At 49.0% G+C, this 26,757-nt stretch overlaps 11 protein-coding genes across 11 annotated transcripts; 6 read left to right on the forward strand and 5 right to left on the reverse strand.

Moving 5' to 3' along the window:
* Positions 1-39: 39 nt before the first annotated feature.
* On the reverse strand, positions 40-437 carry N7525_002665 (uncharacterized protein; the record flags this gene model as incomplete). The annotated part of the gene is made up of 2 exons (XM_061212395.1): positions 40-83; positions 227-437. The coding sequence occupies 2 exons, from the start codon at positions 435-437 to the stop codon at positions 40-42; spliced, it is 255 nt and encodes an 84-aa protein (XP_061069416.1).
* A 1,258-nt stretch (positions 438-1,695) lies between these two features.
* Positions 1,696-3,629, reverse strand: N7525_002666 (uncharacterized protein; the record flags this gene model as incomplete). The annotated part of the gene is made up of 2 exons (XM_061212396.1): positions 1,696-2,459; positions 2,489-3,629. The coding sequence occupies 2 exons, from the start codon at positions 3,627-3,629 to the stop codon at positions 1,696-1,698; spliced, it is 1,905 nt and encodes a 634-aa protein (XP_061069417.1).
* Positions 3,630-4,567: 938 nt separating this feature from the next.
* Positions 4,568-6,785, forward strand: N7525_002667 (uncharacterized protein; the record flags this gene model as incomplete). Its single annotated transcript, XM_002559728.2, has 2 exons — positions 4,568-4,773; positions 4,829-6,785. 2 exons carry the CDS (start codon positions 4,568-4,570, stop codon positions 6,783-6,785), a joined length of 2,163 nt encoding a protein of 720 aa, XP_002559774.2.
* A 337-nt stretch (positions 6,786-7,122) lies between these two features.
* On the forward strand, positions 7,123-8,288 carry N7525_002668 (uncharacterized protein; the record flags this gene model as incomplete). Its single annotated transcript, XM_061212397.1, has 3 exons — positions 7,123-7,150; positions 7,403-8,073; positions 8,136-8,288. The coding sequence occupies 3 exons, from the start codon at positions 7,123-7,125 to the stop codon at positions 8,286-8,288; spliced, it is 852 nt and encodes a 283-aa protein (XP_061069418.1).
* A 600-nt stretch (positions 8,289-8,888) lies between these two features.
* N7525_002669 (hybrid sensor histidine kinase/response regulator) lies at positions 8,889-12,700 on the forward strand (the record flags this gene model as incomplete). The annotated part of the gene is made up of 3 exons (XM_061212398.1): positions 8,889-9,160; positions 9,211-9,352; positions 9,413-12,700. The coding sequence occupies 3 exons, from the start codon at positions 8,889-8,891 to the stop codon at positions 12,698-12,700; spliced, it is 3,702 nt and encodes a 1,233-aa protein (XP_061069419.1).
* A 1,157-nt stretch (positions 12,701-13,857) lies between these two features.
* N7525_002670 (ribosomal RNA processing 1 family protein) lies at positions 13,858-14,915 on the forward strand (the record flags this gene model as incomplete). Its single annotated transcript, XM_002559725.1, has 3 exons — positions 13,858-13,903; positions 13,958-14,065; positions 14,122-14,915. The coding sequence occupies 3 exons, from the start codon at positions 13,858-13,860 to the stop codon at positions 14,913-14,915; spliced, it is 948 nt and encodes a 315-aa protein (XP_002559771.1).
* A 378-nt stretch (positions 14,916-15,293) lies between these two features.
* On the reverse strand, positions 15,294-16,914 carry N7525_002671 (uncharacterized protein; the record flags this gene model as incomplete). The annotated part of the gene is made up of 3 exons (XM_002559724.1): positions 15,294-16,615; positions 16,708-16,758; positions 16,809-16,914. The coding sequence occupies 3 exons, from the start codon at positions 16,912-16,914 to the stop codon at positions 15,294-15,296; spliced, it is 1,479 nt and encodes a 492-aa protein (XP_002559770.1).
* A 450-nt stretch (positions 16,915-17,364) lies between these two features.
* Positions 17,365-20,462, reverse strand: N7525_002672 (coatomer subunit beta; the record flags this gene model as incomplete). The annotated part of the gene is made up of 5 exons (XM_002559723.1): positions 17,365-17,507; positions 17,574-19,182; positions 19,235-19,624; positions 19,676-20,096; positions 20,158-20,462. 5 exons carry the CDS (start codon positions 20,460-20,462, stop codon positions 17,365-17,367), a joined length of 2,868 nt encoding a protein of 955 aa, XP_002559769.1.
* Positions 20,463-20,828: 366 nt separating this feature from the next.
* N7525_002673 (mago nashi family protein) lies at positions 20,829-21,624 on the forward strand (the record flags this gene model as incomplete). Its single annotated transcript, XM_061212399.1, has 7 exons — positions 20,829-20,860; positions 20,916-20,953; positions 21,012-21,107; positions 21,166-21,229; positions 21,282-21,369; positions 21,426-21,551; positions 21,610-21,624. 7 exons carry the CDS (start codon positions 20,829-20,831, stop codon positions 21,622-21,624), a joined length of 459 nt encoding a protein of 152 aa, XP_061069420.1.
* A 1,039-nt stretch (positions 21,625-22,663) lies between these two features.
* On the forward strand, positions 22,664-23,757 carry N7525_002674 (GID4/VID24 family protein; the record flags this gene model as incomplete). The annotated part of the gene is made up of 4 exons (XM_002559721.1): positions 22,664-23,008; positions 23,063-23,210; positions 23,273-23,630; positions 23,691-23,757. 4 exons carry the CDS (start codon positions 22,664-22,666, stop codon positions 23,755-23,757), a joined length of 918 nt encoding a protein of 305 aa, XP_002559767.1.
* Positions 23,758-25,062: 1,305 nt separating this feature from the next.
* Positions 25,063-25,984, reverse strand: N7525_002675 (pirin family protein; the record flags this gene model as incomplete). The annotated part of the gene is made up of 2 exons (XM_002559719.1): positions 25,063-25,577; positions 25,636-25,984. 2 exons carry the CDS (start codon positions 25,982-25,984, stop codon positions 25,063-25,065), a joined length of 864 nt encoding a protein of 287 aa, XP_002559765.1.
* Between the last annotated feature and the right edge of the window lie 773 nt (positions 25,985-26,757).

Here is a 26,757-nt window from a genome sequence, read left to right on the forward strand (position 1 = left end):
TAAACTGTGGGCAGCGGAAAGCCAAGACATTGGAGATAATCAATGGGCTTCCATTGTTGGCTGCAACTGGGGTGACCCGTCGTCTGAAGATGAAGTGATGACTTTAAGACAAGCGGGAACTTTTTTCCACCTGTTAAGTCAATGTCCTTGGGCGGCTTGTGGAAAAAAAGGGGGACATTGTCCAGCAGACCGAGGAAAGCCTTCAAATGAATATCTAGCGACTTACACGCTCCGTCACGACTCAATACCGCTTGACTCCAGGAGTCTAGACTGGCTTGATAACATGATTGGAGCTGAGTTTCTGTCGGACAAATACCGTCACCAGGACACCAGGCTTCATCATCGCCGCTCTGTGAATCTGTTATAGAGCCTGACTGCTCTAGGTCGTAGTATTCAATAGGGTGGCTATGCTGGCTTCGGGATTCTAGTTCTTCCATTTTCCTTTCTCGATGTCAGAATTAACGAAAAGACCAGAAATGATTGAACGGAAAGAAGCGCAGGGTGTATAAAGGTCGTAAAGGCGGTGCGCTGGCGCATAATATAATAGGGTCACGGACTTGGACGATACGATTTCTGCCAACCAATGTATACAATTGGGGCAAAGCATTCACGGGAAAATTGAACAGTATTACTTGGAGCATATGGAAGAACAAAAACTGAAATTACAAGTGGCAGATTCAGAAGACGGAATGATGCAGGGGTACATAGCCATGCCAACGCGTCAACTCGATACACCTACCGTGTCGCACCCGAATCAACTTCGCAACCCTGGAGCTCTGTACCAACACCTAAGATGAGGTCTCTAGTAAGAGCAAGTTCAAATGCTCGCCTGCGTGCGAGCATAATGAGAACATAGCCAGGGATAAGCCCCGCCTATCGCATCCCTGGGGGAGCACCAACTACCTTTCAATTGAAACCATCATCAACATTGGATATTCCTATCTGTTCTGGTCCGTCTATCATAATCAGATTTGGATCCCATTATGGAAGACTCATTACAGACAATGTTCTTGGTTCCAATCGGGGTGTATGAAACAATATCAGCCATCATCTCTGTGCACATTGGCCGTCCAACCACACACCATAAAAATGGAAGACGGATTCCAACACAACAACATGATTTAAAAAAAAATGTCAAAAAGAAATTCTTGTGCATCATCCGTGAATCGAACACGGGCCTCGTCGATGGCAACGACGAATTCTACCACTAGACCAATGATGCTGGTTGATGTGTGGAGATCCGGGTGTTGGCTATATGATTCTGTCAGTTGAAGACCCCACTGTGTCCGTGTCAGGGTTAGATTCATGTCGCTTAGCTCAAAGGATATTGAAATACAGAGTTATGGTGGAAATTTGATTAATATCTAGAATATTAATTCAACTTGTACATATGTATCCTTCATCCAATAAATATTCCGGGGGTTTTCGTACGTTTGCTGGCCACATTACTGCGGGAGCACTATGATATATATTGGGAGGCATGGATTTCCATTATCCTCCCCTCTCATAAATTTGCACCTCACAACACCCGTCCCTACGAGATAATAAATACTGGAATGACACCGATGAGATAACATGTAGTTGGTCATTAGACATCAATAAATGAACAGATACTTAAATGCAAGGCAGTCAGCCCCAGTGAAGAAAGGCAAAAATATGCAACGAAATGCAACAGAAATGGTATATATAGACAAATCATTCTTCATCAGCGTTGGGAGGAGGAGGGTTAACGATATTAGGTATGGCCGGAGAGAAAGGATATTGATCGTCAAAGTGGTCCAGCTCACTTCCATCGCCACTGTACCCAATGCTATCACGATTGTCATCGATGATGCGCCCGTACTCAAGGAGAAGAAGATAGAGATAGATGTCAAGATCTTCGTTGCGCAGCGCGTGCTGCGCCCATTCCCGGCTCTGAGATGCGATCACCTCAGCCTCAAAGTCATGCTTCCGAATGTACGGCTCGCTAACTGAGAACGCATCTTCGGGCGGTGTTTGTGGTTCCAGACCGAGGAAGTAGGTCATCAATCCGTACAGGTCATCGTAACGGTTGTCCATGGGAACGAAATGACGCCAGGGGAAGAGCCGGGAGTCATGCCATTCCCGGAAAATAGTGGCCTTGATCCCCAGGGATTTGCTGAGCTGAAAGGCGCGCCATCGACCGGAGAAACTGTGACCGTCAATGTCGACGAGGTATTTTGCCTTGAACTGTTCGCTGAAATCTTTGGGCTTTTTATAGGTCCAAACATCGTCGTAGAAGGAGCAGTTCGGGATGCAGCCCCAAGCCTCAGTGAAGCCGACATCGAAGTGGTCCAATGAAAATTTGCTTGGGTGGAAGTCGGGATAGTCACGATACTGCCCTAGGCTGGTCTCGGAGAGGATGGAGACCGTCTCTGTTCTCATGTCGGTGGTGTTGGTAATATGCACAAAGCGTTGGCGGTGCATATGCTCCCAGTTATCTGCAAGCTGAACCCCCCGGAGGTGACACCGCGCCAAAGGAGAGTGTCTGCCTTGTCTTTCCACTCGTAGTCGTGTCGCGAGTTGTACACGTATCGCTTGTCTTTCATGAAATACATATTCGCAGGGAAAAGGATATCGTTGTTCACGCTAACCTTGCACTCGCTGAAGACTGGGATCAGTTTCCTTGTGATAAGATTGCTCGATGCGGAGAACAAAAAGCCGTGGTTCTCTCCGAGCACAGGACCGACGGTGCAAAGATCAGAGGAAGCAGTAAAGTTAGTCACAAAGCCACCCGAGGGAGATTTGTATAGCTTGTCGGCATCCTCTACAGTGAAATTCTCATTCCGAGCGGGAGAGTGAGGGTCACAGGAATCCTTGGCGAAGTCCATGTACAGCTTTCCGGCAATGGAGAACCAGGATGGGTCAACATGATCCCCGACACTGGGACCTTCCTTAAACATGTCTGGGGTGAATTGATCTTGCGCATCGTTGGGTAAGCTTCTGGTGAGGGCTTCGGTACGGAGGTATTCCTGGGTATCTTCATATGGAACCATGACCCGCGGCTGATCCATAACATTAAGCGCAATATCCATATCCGGAAGATACCGAGCAATGCGCTTGATCGACTTCCGCAGTGTCTCGACTCTCCACCCTTCAACGCGGGAGTAAACAACCTTCTTATTGCGGATCTGCACACCTGCAATGCCGTCGCTGGATTGTAGCTTGGCTGCCATCTGTCGAATTTCCGCCGGGGCAATCGCCCAAAAAGGTCGCAGATCGCCCGTAATTTGCTGGAAATCGTCGACATTATGCGCCTTCTTTTTGCGTGCGAACATGTACCATTCCTTGAAACCGGGAGGTGGGTGTCGTCCATATGTCTCACGGTATTTGGCGACTGTTCGGCGGAAACTTGTTGAACGACTATTATCATATGCCAACCATTGTCGGTTTGCTTCCTTCATCAGGTCGGCGATAGGGTGTCCATCGTGTGCATACTCCCCGAATACGGGGCTCGTCGTTGTGGTGAAGAGACCCAGATTAGGGAGGTGGATCACGGAGTTGTCGACAGTATGGGTGAGAAACAGGAGGTTGAGGAGGCATATGGATGTTGCTGCGCAGGCCAGTAGCAGGTAGAATAGCCTGCGACTCCGGGGGAACGGGCCAAGCATTGAGAATTGCCCCCAAGACCGAGAGCGAGGTTCCCGCACTAAATTTAGACGATCCTGCAGGGATTATGGAAAAGCCCAAAGCACGAAAGGCTATGAAAAAGAAGTGGAAAAGCACATGATTGTAAGAGACACCTCGAAATTGAAAGAAATGAAAGAATAAGAGAAAGAAAAAAGAAAGTCGCCCTAAGACCCCTTAGCCTATTAAGTCTCCAACGCCTGTCCCTAAGACGCCAAGGGTCTAACTCCGTGCGAGCAAACACCATACTAATAGAGTTTTTGAGTGGCCTATTTAAAATTATCTGTAATATTTTATATTTTTCTTTTAAAAGATAACGGGCCTATTATAACAACATATATAGAATACAACTGCCGGGGAAATTGCAAGTAGAGTTAGAAGATGTAGATCTCCCTTACGCAGTACTACACAGGGGGTTCAAGATCAAATCGAAGATCAAAGGAACGTGGCCGACCAACCCGTGGACCTATCCTACCCAATCAGGAATGCTCGGAAATGGTCGGCCGAAGAGAGGCTGAGTCCAATTTGACTAATTTGATTCGGATACGGCTCTTTGTATATCTGCCGAGCATTACCGGGAATACATGTTTTGATTTCATATTCATTTTATAGATTACATAGAGAGAATAGCGCAAGCGTTTCAAGTCTGATTTATATACAACATTAGGCAAAACACCCGTGAACCATTAGGGTTATTCCAAGATTGTTCCAAGGTTCTTCAGAGCCCGATTGGAGGGTTCCGTCTGACTCAGTCCTTATATAAGCAAAAGGCTTTGAACGCCTCAGGCACATACGCGCAGCTAAGAGCTGTCAATGCGGCTCTCACACATCTTCGTTACAACTTCTTTCAACGCCTAAACTTTCTCCCATGCAGATGACGTGACCAATAACTCCTCATGGGTGACTGTCCCATCCGAAAATTATGGCCCTAAAACGTACTCGCGCCGCGCTCGAGGCCGATCTTCAAGCAGAGCAATCCCCATACGCCTTCTATGGAACCCCGTTACCGCCACTTGATGAGGATGTTCGCGATGACGGCTCCTTTGTGCCAATATGGAAACAAGAAGTGAGGGACGAACATGGGAACAAGCGTCTTCATGGCGCCTTCACCGGTGGATTCAGCGCGGGGTGAGTAGCTCCCAAACCGATGACCTTTGGATGGACAACCACTGACGTCTTCTAGATACTTCAATTCCGTCGGCTCGAAAGAAGGATGGACGCCTTCAACCTTCGTCTCGTCGCGCCAGAACCGTGCCAAGAAAGCCGAACAGAAACGACCCGAAGATTTCATGGACGCGGATGACCTACGAGAACAGGAAGAATCTAGACAACTACAGACCGCCGATGAATTTGCCGGTTTCGGCTCGACCGAGCTAGATGCTACGCGCAGAGCAGGGCTCATGGATATATTGAAAACCGGCGGAGAAACCATGGGAGTGAAGCTCTTGAAAAAGATGGGTTGGCGCGAAGGTCAAGGGATCGGACCTAAGGTGCGACGCAAAGCCAATCTGGACGAAAGCTCTGCTCCGGGTGGGGATGCCGAGGAAACATACCTTTTTGCTCCTGAAAATCCTCCCATGGTTGCCTTCATCCGAAAGAACGACCGCAAAGGTCTTGGGTTTGAAGGCGAATCCCGCCTAGAGTCTCACAATGCTTTGCAGCCCACCCGAGATGTCGAGGAGTCGGATTCGTTCTTTGGGGGGCGATTGGCCATTCAAGGGAAAGCTCAGCCCCCGAAGCCGAAGGAACCACGACGGGGAGGACTCGGGGTTGGCCCTCTTAATGACACTGGGTCGGACGACGAGGATCCTTATTCACTGGGTCCGCAGATCTCATATAACAAGACCATCGGAGGGGATAAAAAGAAGAAAAAAAAGGTCAAACCAGAACCAACTATCGCCTCAGCCAACCCACTCTTGAATTCTAAGCCCGTGTTCATATCGAAGAAGGTGGCGGCAGCACGCGGGGCCGGAGGTTTCAGAAAGTGCCGCGACGGGCGCCTACCGCTAGATGGATTCATTCTTGCCGATGGCATCATGGGACTGTCCATTTCAGAGAAGAAATACGATCCTCCTGTGATACCCGAGGACTGGAAACCCGCCAAGGAAATTTCGTCCGAAAAACGAGATCAATCGAAGTATGTCTCTACAGCTGATGCCGCAAAAGCCTCGACTCTCAATCCCACGTCCAGAGCAGCACTTCTGGGCGAGGATCAACTGCCTGGGAAGTCTATTTTTGATTATATGAGCCCGGAGGCACGAGAGAAGATTGTCAAACTTACCGGCAACGCCAATTTACCTCCGGCTTTAGGAGAAAAGGCGCCCAAAGGATACGAACTTCCTGAATCACAGAAGCGCAAGGATCTTTGGGACCTTGTGCCCAAACTCGACAAACAGATTGCCGCCCAAGCCCTAGCTCGGGCCGTTAGTGGGTGGATGCCTTACCAAGAAGATGAGAAAAAGCGTGCACGCTACCAAACATTCCTCCAAGTTAGTGCCGGGACTCGCTCTACCCTCCCAGAACGGGTGGAAGGGTCCAGCACCGATGAATGGGTTATGGAGATGCAAGAATTTAGCCGAGCTGCAGAGGTCTTTAAACCCATGTCGGGAGTTATGGCATCTCGATTTACCTCCTCGTCCACCGCGCCCAAGATTGTCTCAGATGCTCCCGACTCAGCGGAATCTGGGCTCAGCAGACCTGTCGAAAAGCCAGACGATCCTGCAGTAGCAGCTGCCAAAATTGGCATGTTCGGCCCAATGACTCGAAGCACGATTTCCTTTTACCCATCTCGTCTTCTATGCAAGCGATTCAACGTCAAACCACCGGAGAATGTGCAACTTGACCCCGGCGAACGGCCTGGAGCCCCCAGTACCGAACCTGGAACACGCTTCCAGTCCGCTGGCTTCCAAGCTGAAACTGGCCCCAAGCAATTGGTGTCGCAGGATGTCATGAACCAACTTCTCATAGACTCATTAGGTTACTTACCTACAGCAGATGGCCTTGATCCATCTGCAAGTGGTCCCGTCAACGCGCCACCACCGGTAGTTGCTGAACCTGAGCGCAATGATGCCCTGGAGGCAGAGCGGCCTGGCGATGCTGTTTTCAAAGCTATCTTTGGGAGTGACGATGAAGATGAGTAGAATTGGGCTTACTTGTATAATCCAATAAAAATTCATGTATTTTTTTTAGTTATGTCCCTGTACTCTGTACGAATTAAGCAACTGTGCTCTGTAGATCATTGTGCGACTTGGAGTCATCCCATCGGCATTAGATGCGCGAATGGGGGAAATTGTGGAATGTACATATGTGCTTGTTTCTTGTTTCTTGTTATTTCTGTTTCATTTTCTATTTTACCTTCGTTGCCTCCTTTTGCCTCGTCTCTTACCCAGTAGGTCTGTGCTCAGGAGGATCTAGTTCGCTTTAGAGCGTTGACCACTACTCCGCGCAAGCCCCTCTCAAACTATTTCCCCTCCTCATATGGAGCTCCTTGATCGCAAGCAAGATGGTAAGAATTCCCAAACCCCAGAACCCCAGAACCTATACATATACCATCATAATTAAGACCGGTCACATTGCTTGGCATCGAATGTCACACGACTTGAAGCCCCGACTCTCGTCTCCATACCATACAAACCCGCAATGGCCCCATAATCATAACTAACAATCTCCACTTCAATCCAGGGCTGCTGCGCATCAGTGTTGTCGCGTAATATCGACAACCAAACCCCCATCCAAGAACGTATCTCACACACAACAGCTACGAGGGATACGAGCGACCGCTCGACGCCAAGGCAACGAACCCGCCGTGCCCCCAACATCCCTTTAAATGAGCACTACAACGAACCAGTTCGCAACCATGTGTGGCGCAGCAAGCGACGAACATGGACGCGCGCACAGCTGGACCGCGAGCGCGCCGAGTTCTTCGAGACGCGGGTTACAGGCAGACCGGAGATCTGGGCTGCTATCTCGACGGTGATATCGCTGATTCGCAGTGGCGACTTGGTTACTGCGCAGAGTATTATCGATGCTGCGGGGATTACTGTTCCCACTGGGGATCTTTGTGAGGGCTGCTACGATGAACAGGGCGTGCTTTACAGGATTCCACAATGTGTTGCTAGCGATCCGGAGAATATGGCTCCTTCGTCTTGCCGGACGGCTAGTGAAGATGGCGGTCCTGCTGGATATGAAGAAGAACTGGATGCTGGGACGCTCTCGGATGGTAAGCTCGCTACGGATGATGCTTCTGGGGACGAGTTGATTTCTCAGGATGTTGAACGCCGCCGGGAGGAGAAGGGGAAGACCAGTGAGCGGGATTTGATCCGTGTTCTTGCTCGTTTGAGTGATCGTGAAGGTCCGGATATAATGATTTCTATTGGTAAGGGTCAGACCGTGGGACTTTTGGCGAGGAAGGTGCATCAAGAAGCCAAGGTTGGTTTTGTCCCTTGTTTCTTCGTTTCGTTTGGTGGATTATTGGCTGATTTGTTGTTTAGCTCAAGAGTGATACACGCGTTCGAATCGCTTACTTGGGTCACTTGCTGAACGAGCGCGAACCACTCGTTGACCAGGGGTGGAAGACTGGCCATGTTATCAATGCTTTAGTCGTCTCCCCCGTTGATGATCTTGGCCTTGGACACCGGCACTAGGACGCTTTTACTCTGTTTTGACCTCCAGCATTCTGGCGTTTGGGTCATCTGATCTCTTTTGCATAATACCCCGAGCCTTTTCTCTTTACTTCTTTGTTCCGATTACAACCTGGCAGATACTCTACTTTATCATGATGCCTCACGTGGGGATATTCGTACTTGAGTGAGAGCAAACTGGCTCTCAACACGATATCGTCGCCCTTGCCTTGTCGAATTTTGTTCACCTAATTACTTGATCTACTTATGGCCATGCAATGTCTCCATTTCTTTTCACAAGTTGTTGTATCATCTTCTTTGTAAAACCCGGGCTACCTAGGTATATAGTGGCCACGCACACCAATAGTGAACATCTCAAGCTACCTATTTAGCTCCACCGCATCTGACCTATCACCTCAAGTCCTCGGAGTTGTTTTAGCAAGCTCTTTACTCCATACCTTGGAAATGACCCACGAGATCGGCACATGCAGGACGTCACGTGCTATGACGTACGTGGACGTGTCTATCACAACGCCAGACACAGGTAGCTCTCTCACCCCCTCGTGTCAATATCCCACATATTTTTATACCTTAGGGGCTGTAGACAATCCACATAGCCAGACTATGGACTACGAAGCGGATCGCCAGAAGCGCGAGGTATATCGATATTTCCAGCCAGAAAATCCAGCGGCGCTTAATGCATCACTTCTTCAACTTGATGAGCATGTGGCCTCAACAGCAGATTTTTCAGGAGTGACTACCCCTTTTGTACCCGATGACACTGAATCAAAGACAAGTTTTTTTGAAGGCAGCTCTCCGTCAAGTCCAAATACAACTTTGACTTCTTTTGCGCAATTAGCCGCTCTACGTCTGAGCGCGCAGCGGGCTTTTATTACGTACATTACTCTCCTGCTCTAGCGTGGACTATGATCTGACTTTTCCAAAGTGTATTGAATACCGACTCCCAGTTTATATTGGCTGAAGCCACAAGAAACTCCAATCTTAGAAGCTCAAAGTCATCTGCCGGAGAAAGAGATACGCTCTTCGCTGGAACATCGACGGTACTAGATGCTTGGAATATATGCCAGGTAAGCCTATCTCTGGAATATTGCGAATCTTTACACACTGACGCCTATTTCATCAATTAGGAAACAGTTGCAATAAGCTCAGACAACGAAGATGGATTATATTCATTTTTGGTTGTCAACGATCTTCAACAGGAAGAACGATTTAGAGGATTACCCTTTGTGGCACAAGGGCCACACTCTCGTTTTTATGCGGGAACGCCCCTAACCAGCCATAGCGGTATCAATTTAGGATGTCTGTTTGTATTGGATCCTGAACCTCGCCAAGGCCTATCTGATATCGAGAAGGATACATTAGGAAGAGTGGCAGAGTTGGTAATGGACTATTTATTGGTTAGCCGTCAAGCCGCAGAAGGGCGACGGGCCTCGCGGCTATCGCGTGGTCTCCATCTTTTTGTCGACGGCAACTCCAGTTTCGCCAGCAACGCTCGCATGTCGTCTCGGTCGAACAGCTCAGCACAGAGTTTGTCACCGCGGATATCACCTCACTTCAGAGGTAGCCGATCTGCTAGCTCCCAAAATGATGAACTGGAATCTCGCTCCGCACGTTCTAGATCAGGAAATGCGTCTCAAAACGACGATGCACAAACTTTGAGTCCAGATTCCAACCAGAATGACACATGTGTCCCCCCTAGTCCAACGGCATCGTTGCACAGCTCGCGGCAGGACGACAGTAGTTCGGAGGACTCGTCAAGCAGCAACCACTGGCTTTTCCAACGTGCTGCGAATCTCTTGCGACAAAGTCTGGACTTGGACGGTGCTGGCGGTGTCATGTTCTTGGAAACCAGTGACAACTCCTCCGAATATGTCGCAGCCGGTCATTGTGACTCCGCCGAATCCACGAATCCAGCTCCTATTCTTGCGCTGTCCACCAGAGATGATCCATTTTCATATCAGGCAAACTCTACTTTATCAGATCCAGCTGTCAACCTTGACAATGTCTTTCTGAAACAGTTGCTGCATCGCTATCCTAAAGGGAAACTCTGGTCATTTCACCACGACGGAACATTTTCAACTTCAGAAGACCAGATAACCGACGAGTGTCAGAAACAAAGAAAGAAGTCAAAGGCTTCGGAGACCAGCAAACTGAACGAGTTCTTCCCTGATGCATCTCAAGTCATGTTTGTCCCACTGTGGAATGCCACAGATTCCCAGTGGTTCGCTGGGTGTTTTTGCTGGACTCCTCACCCAACGCGAGTTTTCAGTCCTGCTGTTGATCTGAGCTCAGTATTTGCCTTCGGATCCTCCATTATGACCGAATACAGCCGCGTTGAATCAGTTATCGCAGACCGCCAAAAGGGGGACTTTATAAGCAGCATTTCCCACGAATTACGCAGTCCGTTGCATGGTGTCTTGGCTGCGGCGGAGTTCTTTGGAAATACTACCTTGGACCAGTTCCAGTATACCCTCCTCGATACGATAAATGCATGTGGTCGGACTCTTTTGGATACAATGAACCAAGTTTTAGACTTCAGCAAAATCATGTCGCTGGAAAGGCACAAGAAAACCTTCAGGCGTGGGAAAGATCCGTGGAAACCCAAACCATCCGAGGACAGTGTGACGAATCTGGATACATTGGTCTTGACAGATGTGGCTCTCTTGATAGAGGATGTTATAGACAGCGTGTGCTTGGGTCATTCCCACATGCAGAGGTCAGCCTCGTCCAATAGTCGCCCCACAGATATCTTGTCAACACTGCCTTCCAAGTCAGCAAACGGAGCTGCTCACATATCAGGAGTGGATATCGTTGTTGACATTGCTGATAATGACTGGATGTACAAAGTCCCGCCGGGGTCGCTGAGGCGCCTGATTATGAATATGTTTGGCAATGCGCTGAAGTATACCAAAACGGGTCGGATCTCAGTCCACATGGATCTCACCGAGCGCTCAAAGGGTCGCTCTCGACGCCAGGGTCTCGAAGATATGGTGACATTGACCATCTCAGACACGGGTAAGGGCATTTCGAAGGAATATCTTCGGAAGCACCTATTCACTCCATTCTCACAAGAAGATCCGTTGTCAGTAGGTACTGGTCTTGGTCTATCAATTGTTCGCGGCATTGTGAAAACCCTCAATGGGAAAATTCATGTTCGAAGCCGGCAGGGCGAAGGTACTATTGTCAAGGTGTCGCTTCCTCTTGAACGTCTAGTGGGTGATGAAAACCCACAATCAACGTCCTATAAAGAGAACTCGGATCAGAATACACTTACGGCATCTTCTCAACTCCGACATGTCGGCTGTAGTGGGAAACGTGCTGCTATCTGGGGGATCGATTCGTCTCGTCTCGAAGAGCATCCGTTCTGGGCTTCCATAACTCGGTATATCAGGGATTGGCATGGTCTGCAGCTTGTTCCTCTATCTGCCAATGAGCCTATTGATATTCTGTTTGCGGATGAAAGGGATTTGTCTGCAGACGAAATACACGGGTTCCCAACAGATTTGCGAAGTCTGCTCGTCTTTTGCAACGAGACACGCGATTATGGTGATCCTAGGGGACGATGGTCGGATCTTGCTGGCTCCCTCGCGATTCTCCATCGACCTTGCGGTCCACGGAAGCTCTCTCGCGGTATTTTGAGCTGTCTTGATACGAAACCGACAACCCCTACGTTAAATCCGCAGTATTCCGGGGAAGGCTTAGTACTTCCAGAGCGACCTGCTCTTACAGCCTCGGCTTTGCCAATTGAACAGCCCAGCCCCTCACTACCAGGAAATCTACAATCACCAGATGCTGAACCATCAATTCCCGCGCCGGGGTCCAGAAATTCCACCATTGGTTCTACGGACCGTAGCGATTTTGTCTTTACATCGCGTACTGGCAGCTCTGATCGCACAATATCGGGAAGTACTGACTCCACCAATGCTGGGTCTTCTTCCTGTACTCGATCTTCATCTGGCGGCTCAGATCATGTTAGTACCTCATCTGAGAGTCAAAATAGACCCCGGGTATTGGTGGTAGATGACAACAACATCAACCTTCACCTCATGATGACATTTATGAACAAACGAAAAGTCGTGGTTTTGGATAAAGCCGAGGATGGCAGAGCGGCCGTCGATGCGGTTGAAAACATGCAGCAGGGATATGACCTTATCTTCATGGACATGTCTATGCCAGTTATGGACGGCTTTGAGGCGACGCGCGCCATTCGTGCAATTGAGAAAGAACGGGATGGCTCTATTGCGGCAACGATTATCGCATTGACAGGACTCAGCAGTACACGCGATGAGTTCAGGGCCTTGGATTCAGGAGTGGATCTTTTCCTTATGAAGCCTGTTTCTTTTAGGGAAGTATCAAGGCTTATTGATGAATGGGAGGCCAAGCGGCCAAAATATGGCGATGACTATCTTACTTGACGCAGGCTTGCCACTCAGACGTGGAAGACCACGTTAAAGATATGGTTTCTTACATTGGCGTTTTCAGTTTTTCTTTCCATACCCTTGCTGCTTGTTGAGCTGCGCATATCATGATTGATGATTGATGGGCGATGGATGATGACGAGATTCGATTCATTATCTAAAGTTTTTCTATTGCGCCCCGACAGCTATAGGGGCGATTATATCTACGCACAACGCCCAATGGGGGCAAATTGGACGCCGAAAACGGCTACTCTTGATGCCATTATCTGCATCCTTTCTACTAGCAAAAACCAGCTGATCATTGAGATCCATTATACGGACTAACTTTCACCAGGTGCTTATTGGCCGCTGCTCACTGCAAGTAGCATTGATCGACATTCTGGGAAGACTATAAGCATAGCCCTCCTGTCTTGGTAAGTAGCTACCCATATATCTGAACCTTGGAAGCATAACGGCCACATAAAGCAGATGTATATTGAGCCCTAGTCGACGGCTGAATATGTATGCTCCAGCCTCTCCAGAGAAGGACTTCCAAGGTGAGTCTTGGCAATGGATTGATGCACTGTTTGGCTACTCATTAAGCGTGTACCCCCCCTGTATCCAAGGGATAATGATACTCCGATTATTGTCGGAACCTTTCTCCTTCAGCGGAGTGGTATAGGTAGCTGTTATCCAACTATTACGGTGGGTGCTGATCCATTCCATGTTTGTAAAGTGATGATGACGGATATAAAACAGAGCAAAACAATGATATACCAAGTATAGTTCCTATACCAATTTAAATCCTAGTCCCTACTTTAGCAAGAATAACAGCCATACTCTGGCTAGCAACATCTGAATGATAACGAACAGCGGATGATATACTGCCTTATGTCTCAGGCTGATAATCTTAGCTAATCAGCGATATGGAGCTCCTGGACAAACAATGCAAACAACTCTATCGCAAAGAAAAAAAAATAATTTATCGCAATCTTCGATCTGCATTTTGGATCAAGACAGCAGTTCGATAGTCTCGAACTTTTGATTGGCCTCTAATTCAAGTACATATCTTTTAAGGGTAGTCTCTGTATACGCTCACTGAGATCAACCACCTCCACCTTGATATCCCAGCTCCTCAATTGCTAGTCTCGTCAACTCGAGATAAAACCGTACCAATGGACGGCCAGAAGACTCCTTTCGTGAGGGAGCTCGGCTCGAGTGGTATGAATATTCTTTTACCAATTGGAAAACAACAACGCTAACTGATCTCTTTAGACCGGAAAGCCCGCGACAAGGCTCTTGACTCTTTAACCAAATTCGTGCAATCCCGCACCGATCTAACCCTCGTGGATCTCCTCAAACTCTGGAAGGGCCTGTTCTACTGTATGCACCACTGCTATATGGGCCGAACCCAAATGACACAACTAACCCTCACGCAGGCTTCTACCACTCCGACCGACCCCTCACACAACAAGCCCTCGCCCGCGCACTCTCCTACTCCCTTGTCCCCTCCCTCCCCCAAGAAACCCTCCACCGCTTCCTGCGCGCCTTCTGGATCACCATCGGCCGGGACTACCACTCACTAGACCGCATCCGACTGGACAAGTACCTGATGCTGATCCGTTTCTACGTCGGCGTGGCATTCGAAGTTCTCGTGAAGAACAAGACCTCAACAAAGAACGCAGACGGGAAAAAGCGCAAGCGCGAAGACGCAGCCAAGCAGGGCCGCGGCAAGAAGCAGAAGAAGCAGGCTGAGGCCGAGACCGTCGAAGACAAGGAGGAGAAGGACAGTGCCGAAGACGACGAGGCCAGATTCCCCGATCTCGCGGCTTATATCTCCATTATCGAGGAGGGTCCTTTGTGTCCGCTGAACTATGATGAGGATCAGGCCCCGGACGAGGGTGACCCCAATTACGTGCCTATGCCGCATGGCCCCGACGGGCTGCGTTACCATCTTGTTGACATCTGGGTCGATGAGTTGGAGAAGGTTCTTGAGTTTGAGGAGGTGGCTGGTGATGAGGATGAGACCCCGAAGCGGAAGATCAAGGGCGATGTGCCCATGGAGCTTATTCTGAGGCCGCTGGAGAAGCTGCGTGCCGAGAGTGCCTACAAGCCTGTTCGGACGAGGGCGGCTGAGGCCTTGGAGGATGAGCGGTTGGTCGAGTGGGGCGTCCGGACAAGAAAGGCCGATGAGGACGATGACAGTGAGGAGGAGTGGGGTGGCTTCGAATGAATATTCTAGTTATAGTATTTGAAAAGGGATTTGTATAAACAGACTGAATTCATTGCACAGCGTGCTAGCGATTATGTCCATCAGTCCATCACAGGTTCTATAAGGAAGAAGCCGGTGCTATACCTACATGTGTAAAGGACTACCAAATGTATTCACAAGTCTCCTATTTCATTTGGTTTTACTGTACAGCCTGGTCACGGAGTATCAAATGTCTAATGCGACTTATTGACAAAGCACCAATTCTTTTGCGCTAGGGTATCATGAGTGAATGCAAAAACCCAGCAAGCAGTGGGTATATAAAGAGCGGTCTGCCAACAATGATAGGGTGGACGGTAGCTGATGACGAATTTCCTCCCAGAAGCAGGTTGAAGGCACGATTTAGCGGGGACCTGCCGCCTCATAGACACGGCCCGATTTGGTCAGTATTGTGCCCAGTCCCTGGTGGACCTCGGCTTGGAACGCTTCAAAAGGCACCCGCTCACCATCAATACTGATGTAGCCTTCCTTCTGGTGGGGAATTAGACGAAACGCAGACGCTTTGCGGACATTAAGGTCTGGCATGTCGAAAAAGCGACCACTGGGGATTTCGTTCATCATTGTAAGCGCTGTAGCACGACTGACTGTTCCGTCGATAGTGACCACATCCATCAGGCCGTCGTCGGGCAATGTTGCAGGAAACATATTTGTGTCTTTCGACATAATGGCCATATTCCCTGCGTAGAAATTGCCCATAGTTTCACCCGAAATAACCTGCCATCCCTGGGGCAGCTCGTCCGTCACTGTACCGTATTTGAGCTCTGGTAGGCCTGGTGACTCTGCAGCAAGTTCGAGGCGTTTACTGTCAGCATCCGGCTCCTGTGGGCGTGTACACCACGCAGTGTAGTGTTCCTTAATTGACTCCTTGTCGCCAATTTCCACCTTGATGGCTATGTCACAAGGCCATATGGTCTGTCGCATCAAACGGATCAAAAAGCCGTATGTAAACCGCTGAGCGCCCATCCAACGGATGTTTTCAGTGCCCAAATCACACTCGGCGACAATGCCAAAAGATTGCGAGAGGAAAGAGAGCATGCGCGAATCTTTCTGAGAGATCGAGACTAGGTCCAGTGGAGTCCTCAGCCCCTTGACGATTGCCAGCGCCGCAATCGAGACGCTACCAGTCCCAAAAGCATTCCATGTCAGCCCATTTCCAGAGCCACAAGGAAGCAGTGCAACAGCAGTCTGCGCTAGCGCTTTTCGAGCATCTGGCCGCTTGCCCAATCCATTGAACACCTCGTAGGGCAAGCCGTCTCCAGAGCAGCAAACGACCGCATCGTAAGCGTCGATGTCGAGGTTTTCCGCAATTTCAATTGCATGCCCACTGTATTCCGTGTTCTGCACATCCAGCTGGCACTTCGCCGCGGCGAAGACAGGCGCCGCATATCGCTGATACAAACTTGCAGCAGTTCCCTTCCCACCGAAAGGATTGACCAAAATCTTCAGCCGTTTGCCGCGCAGTGCCTTTGCATACGCGACATCGAGCAGTTGTTGTGCCCATCTCTCGACGGCCTTTTTTTCTTTTTCGGAGATTGGGTATTGGACGGTTGTTACGGAAACATCGTTCTTGGCAGAATGCTGTGCATAGGCAATCACGAGATTGGAAGCCGTGACTTCGGCGCCCAGGATGTTGTACAATGAGATGGCATGGTTGGTTTCCGGTTCTGAAATGCGCGCATAGCTTGGTCAGACCATTTTCATCAACAGTAGCGCCCGCGATAACGCGGCGATCGCCAGGGGGCCACTACCGACTTACTAGACTGGAGTAATCCGCAGCAGCTACGATCTGCTTTGGCCGGGCGATCATCTGCATGGGTGAGCATATGCCCACGCGCGGGGGTGTGGATCAGTCCATACCAAGTATGAGGAGCGAGTCAGCGCCGATAGTCAAAGAGACAGATGAGACAGATTCAACGATCAGCGTTGTGTCGTGCGGCTCCGAGGAGTCGTCTTGGGAGGACATTTTGGATAAGGATGGAGATTCAGGACATTATAGATAAAGAGGAATAGAGTAGAAGAATCTAGGGGAAGGAGTTAATGATAGAACAATGAAAATGCCCATATGCAGCCGCGGAGTTCCGGTGGGCCTAGGCATGTGGTCCCTGCGTCTGACAGAATGTACATTCAACACGTAAACAGTCAGGACAGCCCTCCAGGGCTGGAGAGGATAGAGTACGGAAAACATTATGTATGTAAATAGATAATAAACTATTTAATGGCTACTATAATACCCTGGAATATCAAAGACATTGTTCTCTATCCACTACTCCTGATGAGACGTTCATCTCATCTACACAATAAAGAGACATATAAGTAAACAAATTCGTCTTGAATGAACAGAACAGACAGATAAAATAGGGGGGAAAAGGATAAAAAGCATCATATAGACCGCAAACCGCTGAAAACAATAGACTTATGCAGTCGCTGCCTTGAGACCCTTCAGAGAGCCCAAGCTCAGTGCCAGACCCTGGGAGCGACTTCTTATCCGCACAAATCCTGTAATCGGCCCATCGTCTCCCTCCTTTTCGATGCTCAGGTTTGCTAGTGCATCCTCGCCTGGTCACGTAGTCAGTTATCATATCAAGTAGAAAGGGGTGGGTTATCAAAGGATTAAAAACATACCGAATACACTGCGGGCATACAGGTTCGCACTCAAGAAGCGGCAATCTCCCTTGAGCGAAGCATCGGGAGTCAAGCAGGCCATATTGGTGCTGTCCATCAGCTGCTTAAGGAAGTCACGCAGAGTCTTGGCCTTGGAGTTGATGTTGACCTTGTTCTCCCACTCGAACTCAGTCCACATGGTACGGAACTGAGTCTCGGTGCAGTGAGCGGGCTGGATGTAATCCATGATGTCGGCATGGATGTCGTTGAGAATGACCACATGGGTCTCGGTAGAGCTGGCGCCGTCATAGACAATGTTACCAAAGATAACACCGGTATCGGTTGACGAAACCTTGACCGTGGCCTGTACATTCAAAAAGTCGCGTGGTCCCAGGTTGTTGGTGGATGGCCGCTCAACGACCTTAAGGTCGCCCAGAGTTGCAAACTCCACGCACAGGTTTTGCAAAGTCTCCGTTGTTTGGTTAACCAACAGGACGTCAAGAACAATGTCGAACTGGTGGACAGTGACATAGGCTTCAGCATAGACCGAGTCGGAGAAACCAGTCAACTGCACCACCCGGCTGAGCTTCGAAGAAACGTCCTCTACGGTCGAATCGCCGCCAGTTGCCTTGGCGAGATCCATTTCGATCTCCTCCCCGCCCTCAACGGCGTTCTTCTTGGTGAATTGGCGAATGGGAATAGCATCGTCAATCTGCACAGCACTCTTGGCCTTCTCCACTGCCTCCTTAGCAGCCCGCTTCTTATCCTCGACCTGGACCATGGCGCGGAATGCCTTTCGGGTGTCCTCCAAGAAAGTGGCTTCGAGCTCCTTCTTCTCGGAGAACTCGGCCAGTGACCGCACACAGGTCAAGATACGATCCACTGAATCCTCATCAATAGGAGCCTTAACGAAGTGAGATTGGCCAACGCGCATGATGGAAATCATGATAAGCATGGCCTCGGCACGTAGGGCGTTTGTACGAGCAGTATCCTGTGATACCTCGGAATGGCGCATCACCAACTTGGTCAAAGTCGAAGAGAGAACGGTCGCCAGGTAGTAGTCGCCATCCAAAATGAGCTGGCGCAGAGGAGGCTTCTGTGCGGCCTTGACAGCCTCGAGACGAGCAGCTGCCGCCGATTGGCTAGTGAGAGCACTTTCGGTGGCATAGGTGCCATCTGCGAGCACCTTCCGGGATCCAGTAGGCGCGGCCTTGGATTGGCCGTTGGCCTGCTCCATCAGCAGGGCGTTGTCGTCCGGAACCTCATCCAGGAGTCGTTGTTCGGATGCCAAAATTGGGATTTCACCAAGGCTGGCTCTGATCGTCTTCCAAGCATCCCGAATATCCTTCTCCTCCAGGGAGTATTCACCGACAACCCAGAGCACTCCACGGTAGACCTTTCCAGCTCGAACCTCACTCAAAGTTGAAACCAAGCGGGCAACGATCGACCCACGCAAGTCAGGGAATTTCTCCACAACCTCTTTGACGAACGAAATGACATCGACGGCGGAGTTATTATTGAAGTCGGCAATAAAGTCCATCAGGAGATCAACCACGCTGGCAGCAATTTCGGAGAACTTGATGGCGCAGGAGTGTATTGACTGTACCAAGATCTGGCGATACTCGCTATTCTGTTGGAATTGTTAGTACTGCTGGGTTGTGCAAGACGACTGTACAACCTACCTGTTCATATTGTTCGTCGACGGTCTTGGCAAGTTCTTTCTTGAGCAGCATGATGATTTCTTCCACGTTCTTGCTCGAGACCATCTCCATGGCAAGGTTGAGGGCCTTTCTCCGGACATCAATGTCAGGGCTGCTGAGAACGCGCAGGGCCTCCATGGTCAGGTCATCCAAGACACCCTCATTGCGAATTCTGAGTTGGTCCACGCGTTCCAGACAAATGAGCTTGACATTGTTGTCGGCCTCCCGAATGGCGAGCTCGATCAGCTTGCCCGCAGCGGCTTTGACGGCAACAGGGTTGCTAGTGAGGGCGGTAAGAGATGTTGCGGCTTCGTAAACAACGGTGCTAGTGGAGGCGTCAAGGAGCTCGAGCATGAGTTTCAAGTATCGCGACTGTAGTGCGTTAGTGACCGGCCACTATTACGTTGAGATTTATAAACCCACCTTATTCTGAGTGTTCTGTACTGCATCCTTCCGGAGGAACTCCAACTCGGCTAGCTGGAGCAACTCATCTGTGTTTGGAATTGTGTCGAACGTGGTGCGCAGATACTCGAGCGCCTTCTGATGGCTAATCCCCATGAGTGCCGCAAAGGCATTGCGCTTGCAGGTGCTGTCGGTCTCCGATTCGAGGAATGACTGGAGCAACTCCGGCGCGTCGGGAATGAGGGACTCGGAGTGCTGGAAAATAGATGATACAGCCCAGACTGCATTTTTGCGAACGTATGCGTGACGATGTTGCAGGCACGCACGTGCGGAGGAGAGGAGGGGCTCAATGAGCTCTGGTTCGCGGAGTTTGGAGAGGAATCGGAGGGTATTGCCTCGAATGTATTCGTTGGGATGTTGCAGATCGTTGCGAATGCCGTTACTACAGGAGAAAATTTGTCAGACAGGAAAGACCATCTAGCAATGGCCAGGGGCATCCTTACCAAACCAGGATCATCTCTTGCTTGAGCTTGCCAGAAGAATCGTGTTTGGGGCATATCTCATAGAAGAAATAAAGCAGCTTCTTCAATGACTTGCTCCTCGACGGCATCACAAAACGAATGATGTGCATGAGGATTTGCGGCATAGGATCTCCATTCAGCATGATGGTGACAATTGTCCGCATTGTTTCCAACTTGGTCTCATCGTTGCCTTTCTCCAGCTGCAGCTTCAGCTCCTGCACGGTCGGCTGGTCGGCAGTATTGTCTACATGGAGCAAACTGTAGGTATTTTCGAGGAACGACGCCATGGTGGTGGATTGGAGGGGGAATCGGAACGAAAGAGAGCTGCAAGTTGTCAGTTCCGGGGTTGTTTTGGGGACACATCAGCACGTAGGAATAAACACATACAGTAGGGTTAATTCTCCCAGCAATAGGAGTTTGCGCCAGATATCAAGAACAAGCAATTAGTGTAAAGCAACACCCCTCGCCAGCCCTGAAATCATTAGATGTTATGATGCGCAATGGGGAGGGACCATCAACTTGTCCCTTAATCTGGCCCCCCGGCGCCGTCTGTGTGGATGACTAAGCCACAGCCCGCCGCTTTTCAACTGCCACTTCGTCGATTGCTATCTCTCTTCATTCACTTACGACCTCTACGATTGAGATTTGCCAGGATGTCGAATGAGAATTTCTACCTCCGATACTAGTAAGGATGACATGAGTGAGCCCAGGTTTCCTCAGCTGCTGACGGTCTCTCACAGCTCAGGACACTCTGGGCGGTTTGGACATGAGTTCCTAGGTAAGTCTGCGTGCCAGTCATGATCACCTTTTTTTTCTCATCGCTAACTCGCATGCAGAGTTTGATCTCCGTACTATCTCCGAAGGTAGCAGCGCCGCCGTACGATATGCGAACAATTCGAACTACCGCAATGATTCTCTCATCCGCAAAGAAAGTGAGCGGGAGCAGACATACCAAAAAGAAGAAAAGAACACGAGCTGATGGGGTAATAGTGTGTGTGAGCGATGCGCTGGTCGAAGAAGTGAAGCGCATTATCAAGGATAGCGAGATCCTCAAGTATGCACTTGGATTACCCGACAAGAAGAACACCGGCGCTGACCTCATCTAGGGAGGATGACTCCAAGTGGCCCCAGAAGAACAAGGACGGACGCCAAGAGTTGGAGATCCGGATTGGAAATGAGCACATCTCCTTCGAGGTAATCGACCGAAGTAACTTATGGAACCGGCAATCATCTAATGCTCAGCTGTATAGACCGCCAAGATCGGCTCGCTGGTCGACGTGACAGAGTCTGATGACCCCGAAGGACTTCGAGTCTTTTACTATCTTGTGCAAGACCTGAAGGCCCTTGTTTTCTCGCTGATCTCCCTTCACTTTAAGGTATTATCGATCCTGTCCCCATGCTTGGAACATCGTTTGACCATCCCTTGCTTTACAGATCAAGCCCATCTAAGTATTGAGCGCATAAAAGAAAATTGAAGAATAATTGGGGGTTTGATTTGATGATACTCATCGGGCGTTCTTTTGAGGGTTTCTTGGGATGCGAACTCAATTATAGCGCTAAAAACAATGAGATTTATACCCCTCGGGCATGTCTACGTTCAGTCCTTTTTGGGCAATTTGACTGCCTTGTATGTTTTGTCGCTGCTTGGGCTAGTATAAAAGACGTCAAAGCAAGATGTCCAATCTTGGGAGAACATGGCAGAAGATATGTAGCTTAAGAGTATTTACTCAAGTCTTACCTAGCTAGGGCTAGTATTTCTGATGAGAGACAAGTTTATTGAAGGAATTCCTACAACAAATGGACCTTCTCGCTTTATATATCCAATTTCCCACAAAAAATCAGCACTAATTAATTCAAGCTTGGGCCAAATTGCTCTTGAGCTTGAACACACTCAGGGAGCTCTTTCAATTCTGTGTGATTTAGTTCCATTACCTCAGTAATAGTGGCCACCGATATTCTCTGGTTCATGTTTGATATTCGCACCAGCGATGTCACGAGTGACACCTTGGGACTGGGGTTTCACCTGGGCATACAAATTGGGCTTGTATAAGGGAAAATTGAAGTTATTTAGGCATGGTTATGTCAAACATCGTACTCTCGTACGTGTGCTGAAATGCCCAAGCTTGCCCAAGATTGCCCAATCTGGCCTGATTTGGATAAAAGATTGGTCATACCATTGATCTTTACAAAGGTACAAGATTGTACCAAGTACGGAGGATATCAAAAGTAGATGGAAGGGTTGTGATTGGCTTGTGGCCTAAGGCATATACATTACATAACCAATATTGAAAGTGGCGCCGCGCCAGGCGCAGAAACAGCTGACCCACCTGGACTGTCCCCGCATTGCTCGTTCCTCAAGGCCTTAAAAGACTTAGTTTGCTGATCTCAAATGATCCATCCCCCTTGCTCTCTTTTCTTTCTCTTTGATCTTTGCTTTGGAGTTTCTTGCTTCGGTTCAATGTCCCATCCCCTCTTTCCCTGATTTGCAATGCCGACTCCGAGTAACAACTCGATCGCCGCAGCGATCGCCCGCACGACATGTCCACCGGAGCCCGAAAGGATCTCGGCTTGGCGAGAATCTTCCGATACTGTATCGAATAACTATCCTCTCGATTCTCTCTCGCCTGAAATCCCAATTGCGCCCTCCATGCCCAGTCAATCTGATGGCGGCAGCACCCCCGAGCCGATGAAGGCGGAAGGAAAGCCGACGGGCGTCGAGGAAGATGACCCAGTACGGGCTACCTCCCCTGCCGAGTCAACCTGCCCTCGCAGCCAGTCACCAGCAGCGACTCCGGGATCCTCACTTCTCAACTGGGAATTCTCCAACGTTCGTGTAAGTAGTGAGATTGATTCTATCGCAGTATCATGCCACTGACCATCGTCATAGCTTCTGCCGAACCATACCTCATTTCTTCGTTCAGGGAGCAAGTTCGCCGGAACCCAACAATCAGATCGCCAAGTTTACAGTGTTGATGTCGAGATTAAGCATGTGGATATGGCTGAGTCGTATCTCTGTGGCTATCTTAGAATCCAAGGTATGTGATTCGTGCGCACGTGCATTGGACCTAGCTCAACTAATGTTTGTTGTTCTCCACAGGCCTGACAGAAGATCACCCTACCTTGACTACCTTTTTTGAAGGAGAAATCATCGGTACTAAACATACTTTCCAAACTCGTAATGAGGAATGGGGTGCCTCGGAAAAGACAGACTTGCACCATTGGTCTCGGTTTCCTGCCTGGCGTCCGCTGGCTAAACAGGCCAAACGAGCGGATTTCACATACCGTAATTTCGCCCAGCGTGAACACATATTCATGAGATGGAAGGAATCTTTCCTTGTCCCCGACCATCGAGTACGGACGATCTCAGGTGCTAGCTTCGAAGGGTTCTATTACATCTGCTTCAACCAGATTGAGGGAACTGTGAGCGGCGTATACTTCCATGCGAAGAGCGAGCGGTAGGTGGATGTTCTATTTTCCGAAAATTCTTGGTTTTGCGGATGCTAATTTCGTTACAGATTTCAACAGCTCGAACTCAAGCATGTCGAAGATCGTGGATGCGCACCAGCAGTCGAGTTCCGCTAAATATCGCCGAATTTGCCTGCTGGTGCCCAAACCGGCCTCATGAATGGCTTCCTACCTGACTAATTGGTCCTCGTGTGTCTCGTTTCCTCTTATTGTGCCTGGTACCACATGGCTAAGCAGTGCTTCCTGGTCACCATCTCGAATGAGAAGCTTGGATCTCTCAAAACTCCATTGGGTTCACTATCCCGTTTGCTTTTCTTCAATACCCTCCACACCAATCTCTGCTTCCCACGCTCTCCTCCCTCTCATGTTTATGTGTTTGATCATCCTTTCGACTACCCATGTCATTCGAGGATTTTCCAAAACCACATCTCTCTCAGGCAAAGCCTACATCCACACAACTCATCCTCAAATTGACCCTCATGTCTCACGATATTGCAATCTACGAAACGGCGTTTCCGTCCCCACTTCCGGCGACCTGGTTCTGGTTACCCTACATCCTCTGTTTGGAGTCCTAATCTCATCTTTTTCCTTCTTGTTTTCTTATTCCTCACCTATCTTGTGTTAACTTAGTGTTATTATCTTCCATGTGAGCCGCTGGTTGACCAGCCTGGTTATTGAAAATTTTCACTGCGTGTTCTTGGTAATCGTATATATTCCAAGGTTCGCCAAGGCTCCAGAGCTATATTGATACTTTGCTATGTAGCTCCTTGGTTGGCCTACCCCTATAATAGAGTACGGCGCAGAAAGCAACGGTCGTTCTTTACGAGGGCGCTCAGGGTCCTGCTCATTGAGTATTTCACAGTAAAGGGAGATCACTCAGAGGAGTCAAGGGTACCGTAATTCCTAGTTAAACCGTAGTACGTTTTGGGGAAGAAATACCTTAGACTCACTAGAATGTCAAATAAATAATTCTTTACACGCATTACAAAAATCACGCTTCCCATAAAGTGACTTGACTCCATTTATCTACGTACATTGTCACACCTTAGAATACATTCTCGACCGAGGAACTTCAACTACAACAACTTTTGGAGATTTTGATACTGTCAATCCAGCCTGGCTTAGTAAATTGGACGATACTGATCCCCTTTCATATCCCAATTCAACAATTCACCCCCGGTTTGTTGATAACAACACACTTGGTGGAGAGCAATAGCAACAGCAAGGGGGTACTTAAGTAGGTAAGTAATCCGTTCCATTCATTGTGTTACGCTTTGGGATCATCACGACACAGAGGGTTACGTGAACTATATCAAATGGTTATGGATCACTAACAAAGGCACATATTATCAATTTCTATATTGCTAATGTACACAATTCATCAATTTAGGCAGGCTAATCTATTTTCGCAGGAATTTGGGCTCAATTGCTGTCCAGTACAATAACTTCAGCCTCAACCTCACCAACACTCTCCACAAGGAGGGCATCGCCAGCATTAACCATGGTGACAAAAGCACCATCGCCTTCTTCGAGCACAGAATCCTTCCGACCATCAAGTATGATCTTGGACTTGCCCTGCTTGGTCATAGGTAGGTGAACGTAAACATTTCGCTTTTTCTTAGACTCAACAGCTTCGCCAGCACCAACAGTCCACTTGAACGTTGAAGCGGGCTCGATAATTCCAGCCCCCATGACAAAGTCAGCATGGATGGGGATGGTGCCAGGAATCTTAGGAACAGCGGTCTCTTCCTGTGCCGGGGTTGCTTGAGGGCCCGCAGCAAGTGGCGACAAGATAGGAACGAAGGCTTTGCGCTTCGCTTCCTCGCTAAAAGTCATTGTATGGTACTGGGGTTTGAGGCCATACTTCCAAGGGAGCACCCAGATCTGGAGGAAGTGCACCGGCTTGTTGGATTCGTTCTGCTCCGAGTGCGCAATCCCTGTCTTACGTTCAGCTTCGGTTCGATATCGGCTAAAATGGAAGCTTGATAAATTTACCTGTTCCGCCAGTGGTGAACTGCACATCCCCCCGCTGCATGCGGTAGAATTGTTTCCCTTGCTCGGCCTGCGCACCCTTTTTAATCATGCTGTCACGGTGCGTGAGCTCGCCTTTCAGGATATAGCTGAAGATCTCTGCGTCGCGGTGGGGATGTGTTGGGAAGCCATTTCGTGCTGCGACGCGGTCCTCATTTAGTACACGTAGACTTCCAAAGTTTTGGAATCGGTGGTCGTAATAGCTGGCAAAGCTGAAAGTGTGGAATGATTTGAGCCAGCCGCCATGTTCAGCGTATCCTCGTTCGCCGGAGAGGCGGGGAACGATCTTGGCGTGGGCGAGTGGGTTTGGCATGATATGTAGTTTGAGAGGTCTTCAAAAAATACGCGAGTAATGGAAGTGCTGTCGAGTAGATTTATTTTCTACGGAGTGATCAAAATTCAACAAGGGTCCAATGGTTTATATAGGCTGCGATTAAGTACTCTAGAGAGCTCCAGAACCTTAGAAATTCATCTTCGGGATTATGGAAGCATTATCCATCATCAATAAGAGTGACGCTAGCCCCAAAGCGGAGTAATGGATCATCTAATCATGACTGACAAGACAATAGCGCATTCAGATTGGCTGGAAGGTATAGGTGAACGACATTAGGATGGGGCTAGCGTCGTGCATTCCATCAAGGTGAGCTGCTAACTTACTCAGGTAGCTACTCCAACTTTACACGTTTAACCTGATCAGTTTGATGGTTATGTAATACTTAGCAACGTCCACGGGTGCTCACACTAAAGCGGCAAGGGAAATCCATATGTATCTACCGCTGACTGGCAATGATAAATGATCCGGTCTAATAATATGGCCAATTGAAAGGTTTGGATTCAGAACCATGCACAAATGTATGCGTATATATGTGCTAGAAATGAATTATGCGACCAACAGATACTAAAACAGACTTGACCTCGATCCGTTTACATCCGAGGGCCATAGTGAGAAATGTCGATAGATCCTCGCACCGAAGATAAAAGACAAGGCGTGGAAAAAACATGATAAACAAGAATCAAGGAACCCAGAAATTTTTGATATGAGTTCCAGGAAATAGATGAACAGAGATTGCGGACGTGAGATGGCAT

The sequence above is a fragment of the Penicillium rubens genome (assembly GCF_028828025.1).
Source record: "Penicillium rubens strain IBT 27055 chromosome Unknown utg000002l_segment0_segment0, whole genome shotgun sequence".
Taxonomy (NCBI): domain Eukaryota; kingdom Fungi; phylum Ascomycota; class Eurotiomycetes; order Eurotiales; family Aspergillaceae; genus Penicillium; species Penicillium rubens.